At 43.3% G+C, this 3,768-nt stretch overlaps 1 protein-coding gene across 1 annotated transcript in view; it reads right to left on the reverse strand.

The window, feature by feature from the left end:
• LOC125487593 (gastrula zinc finger protein XlCGF26.1-like) overlaps window positions 1–3,768 on the reverse strand; it is a 58,537-nt gene that overhangs the window by 54,558 nt on the left and 211 nt on the right. The window contains exon 2 of the mRNA XM_048619409.1: window positions 717–1,697. Within this exon, the coding sequence (XP_048475366.1) occupies window positions 717–1,400 (684 nt within the window). The 5' untranslated portion in view covers window positions 1,401–1,697. The remainder of the gene's footprint in view (window positions 1–716; window positions 1,698–3,768) is intronic.

A 3,768-nucleotide genomic window follows, 5' to 3' on the forward strand; every position in this document is an offset into this window, starting at 1 on the left:
TGAATGTAAGAGACTGGCCTGGTACGTATTGAAAACGTCACATCAAAAGGCAGGCAAACTTTAGCTGAGGGTTTCAGCAGCAGCTGAACTGCAGTAGGATGGTGTGTGGTGGTTTGGGGGGGGGGGGGGGGGGGGCGCGGGGCTGCCGTAAGGAAAGATAGCTGCGTAAGTTCTGTGTTGACACATCTGGTTTTAGCGAGTACCACAGTCACAACTCAAAGATGACACCAAGGTTGTGAACACAGATGTTCAGCGTCAGTTCTTGGGGAGAACAGAATTTATACAGTGACTCAAGCCAATGACTTTGGTCATCCCCATTTTAATTGGAGGACATTTCCGTTCATCCAGAACTGAATGAGAGATAAGCAGTTTGATAATTTAGTAGCAGTGGAGGAATGGAGTGTGGAGGTAGAGCTGGGTGTTGTCGGTGTAGATGTGAAAACCTAATAGTGCTTTTGGAGGATGTCACCTCATGGCAGCATGCAGCTGAGAAAAAGGAGGGTCTAAGGGCAGATCCTTGACAGTCACCAATCTTATGACTGAATTGTGTCTTTAACATAATGCTGATTTACTTGCCTTTTTTCCAAAAAAAAAAAAAAAAAACAAACAAACATTGGACTGGAGTTTATGAACATCAGCAAAAACAGATCCCAGTGAGCATGCTTCAGTCTTGGATGTGATGACAGAAAATCCTATCACTGTAATTATTCATGAACTTGGCGGTGTCTCAGCAGAGCAGTTGAGTGAGTGAATCCCTTCCCACACTCAGAGCAGGTGAATGGTCTCTCTCCAGTGTGAACTTGCTGGTGTGTCAGTAGGTTCGACGACTGAGTGAATCCCTTCCCACATTCAGAACAGGTAAATGGCCTCTCCTGAGTGTGAACGCGCTGATGTACAATGAGGTGAGATGACCATCTGAAGCCAGTCCCACAGTGACAGCACTTGAACGGTTTCTCGTCAGTGTGAACACGCTGATGGGACATCAGTTCGCGGGAACTTTTATAGCACTTCATGCACTCCGGGCATTTAAAAGGTCTCTCATCACTGTGAACTCGCTGATGTTTCAGCAAATTGGATGAATCAGTGAATCGCTTTCCACATTTGGAGCAGATGAATGGTCTCTCCCCAGTATGAACTCGCTGGTGTTTCAGCAAGTCAGATGATTGAGTAAACCCCTTCCCACACACTGAGCAGCTGAACAGTTTTTCTCCTGTCTGACTATGTTGATGAATTTCCAGCTCAGATGGGGCTCTGACTCCTTTGGCACATTCCCCACATTTCAATGTATTCTCATCGCCACTGTGTTTGTGTCGCGATAGGTTGGATGATCTGGTGAAACCTTGTCCACGGGTACATGCGTACGGTTCCTCCGCTCTGTGAACAGAGCTTTTATCTTCCATATTCAAAAATCTTATGATTTCTGGTTACAATAATTTTATGTCAGCTACTGACATGATGTTTGGTTTCAGTTGCCCAACTGCAAGTCCACCAGTTCTAACTGACCACACGATCAGCCAAAGACTTGTCTACACACCCGATGACATGCCCTATTTCTCTTCACAGGGAATGGAAAGTTTTTCTCAGAAATGTTGAAAAACCTATTGTATTCAGGTTCTGATAAATCAAACTTCTTTCAGGTTCTTGGTGTGATGCTGGGTTAAATGTTCCCATGGTGGAAATCTTCCTCTTCCAATCCCCTGAAAAATTAATGTTAAAACAGAGAGAAGGTATTGAGAGACAAACCACAAAAATACAATGGCAAGTTGTGAAATGAAGCTGGATGAATCTGGTCATTTGAGAGGCTGATGCTGGGAAAAACTGACCACGAAACTGGACTGTGTTTAAAAACTCAACAAATTGACTACTTTCCTTCAGGAAAAGGATCCTGCTGCCCAATCTGGACCCAAACAAGGAGGAAGCGTGAGAGAAAACAACAACACTGGCAGTTATAATAAAGGAAGCTCAAATTATTTTACAAAAGTATATTAGGAGTAAAAGGGTAACCAGGAAAGTAGTAGGGCCCATGACTAACATAACTGGCAAATTGGAAGTGGAGCTAGATGATTAGGTTTTCAATTAATTTTTAAAGACGTGTTCATAATAAGAAAGATGTAGGTATAGAGGGAAAAAAAAAAAACAGGAAGAGGACTAATATGCTCAAACAAATTGAAATTCAGATGGAGGGTATATAGAGGTTTAAAGTACTTAGAATTGCATATATCTCAGGCCCAGACAAGATGGATCCCATTGCTATGGAAGGAGATTGCAGAAATCCTCTCTCGACACAAAAGATCCAGAGGAGTAGAGGATATAATACGTGGTACTAGTGTTCCAAGACTGTTTGTAGGGATTAACCAGGGACTTGTAGTCCAATGAGTCTAAACATCAATCACAGGGAAATAATTGGAAAAAAAATTCTGTGGGAGAGAATCATCTCTACTTGGAGAGGCAAGGCTAAACCAAGGATAGTCAGCATGGCAAGATCAGGGGCAGGCCATGTCTAACAGGCTTAATTAGAATTTTCCAGGAGGTGACTCGATGTGTGGATGAGGATAATGCATTGGATGCCATCTACATTGACATCAGTAAGCCATTTGCAAGATCTCTCATGGCAGATTGGTTACAGAGTTATACAACACAAACGACCCTTCGGTCCAACTTGTCCACGCTGACCAGATATCCTAAATGATTCTAGTCCCATTTGCTACCATCTGGCCCATAATCCCTCTAAACCCTTCCTATTCATGTACCCATTCAGATACCTTTTAAATGGTGTAATTGCACCCACCTTCACCACTTCCTCTGGCAGCTCATTTTATACACGCACCACCCTCTGTGTGAAAAAAGTGCCCTTCAAGTCCCTTTTAAATCTTTCTCCTCTCAGATTAAACATAAATCCTCTAGTTTTGGACTCCTCTACCCAGGGAAAAACACTTTGGGTATTCACCTATCCATGTCCTTCATGTTTTTATAAGCTTCTGTAAGGTCACGCCTCAACCTCCAAAACTCCCAAGGGAAAAAGCCCCAGCCTATTCAGCCCTGCCCCACAGCTCAATCCCTCAAACCCTGGCAATATCCTTGTAAATCTTTTCTGAACCCTTTCAAGTTTAACCACATCTTTCCTGTAGCAGGGAGACCAGAACTGAATACAGTATTCTGAAAGTAGCCTAACTAATGTGCTTACAGCCACATCATGACATCCCAATTCCTATTCTCAATGCACTGACCAATAAAGGCAAGTGTGCCAAATGTCTTCTTCAAAACCCCAAAACCTTCAAAACAAACAGGCCTGAAACGTCAACCTTCCTGCTCCTCTGATGCTGCTTGGCCTGCTGCGTTCATCCAGCTCTACACCTTGTTATCTCAGATTCTCCAGCATCTGCAGTTCCTGCTACCCCAGTACAGTAACTGTGTCAGGTCTTGTTGTGATGTTTGTTTTGAGCTTCCCGTTTGTGAATCCTGTTCTATTATCCTGCGAAAGGTGTTTACATTATATACATTGTCCGCCCAGCATAAAAATTGAAAACAAACATTTCTCGAATTTCAATTTGCGTTCAAGTCCGCGAGTTCTAAGCTACTGTCAAAGGAGTTTCCGAAATTAACCCACGGTCAGCTCTGGATAAAAATTTAAAACAACAAAACATAGTTTGAACTTGCTCTGTGTATCAATCCTGTCCGGTCACTGTCTTCCCCCCAACGCCGGATGTACATTACCCCGGATAAAGATGGCGTTCCGAATAAGTCGGCGACTTGTCGCCCCCCCAAAAA

Source organism: Rhincodon typus, chromosome 42 (assembly GCF_021869965.1).
Source record: "Rhincodon typus isolate 14 chromosome 42, sRhiTyp1.1, whole genome shotgun sequence".
NCBI lineage: Eukaryota > Metazoa > Chordata > Chondrichthyes > Orectolobiformes > Rhincodontidae > Rhincodon > Rhincodon typus.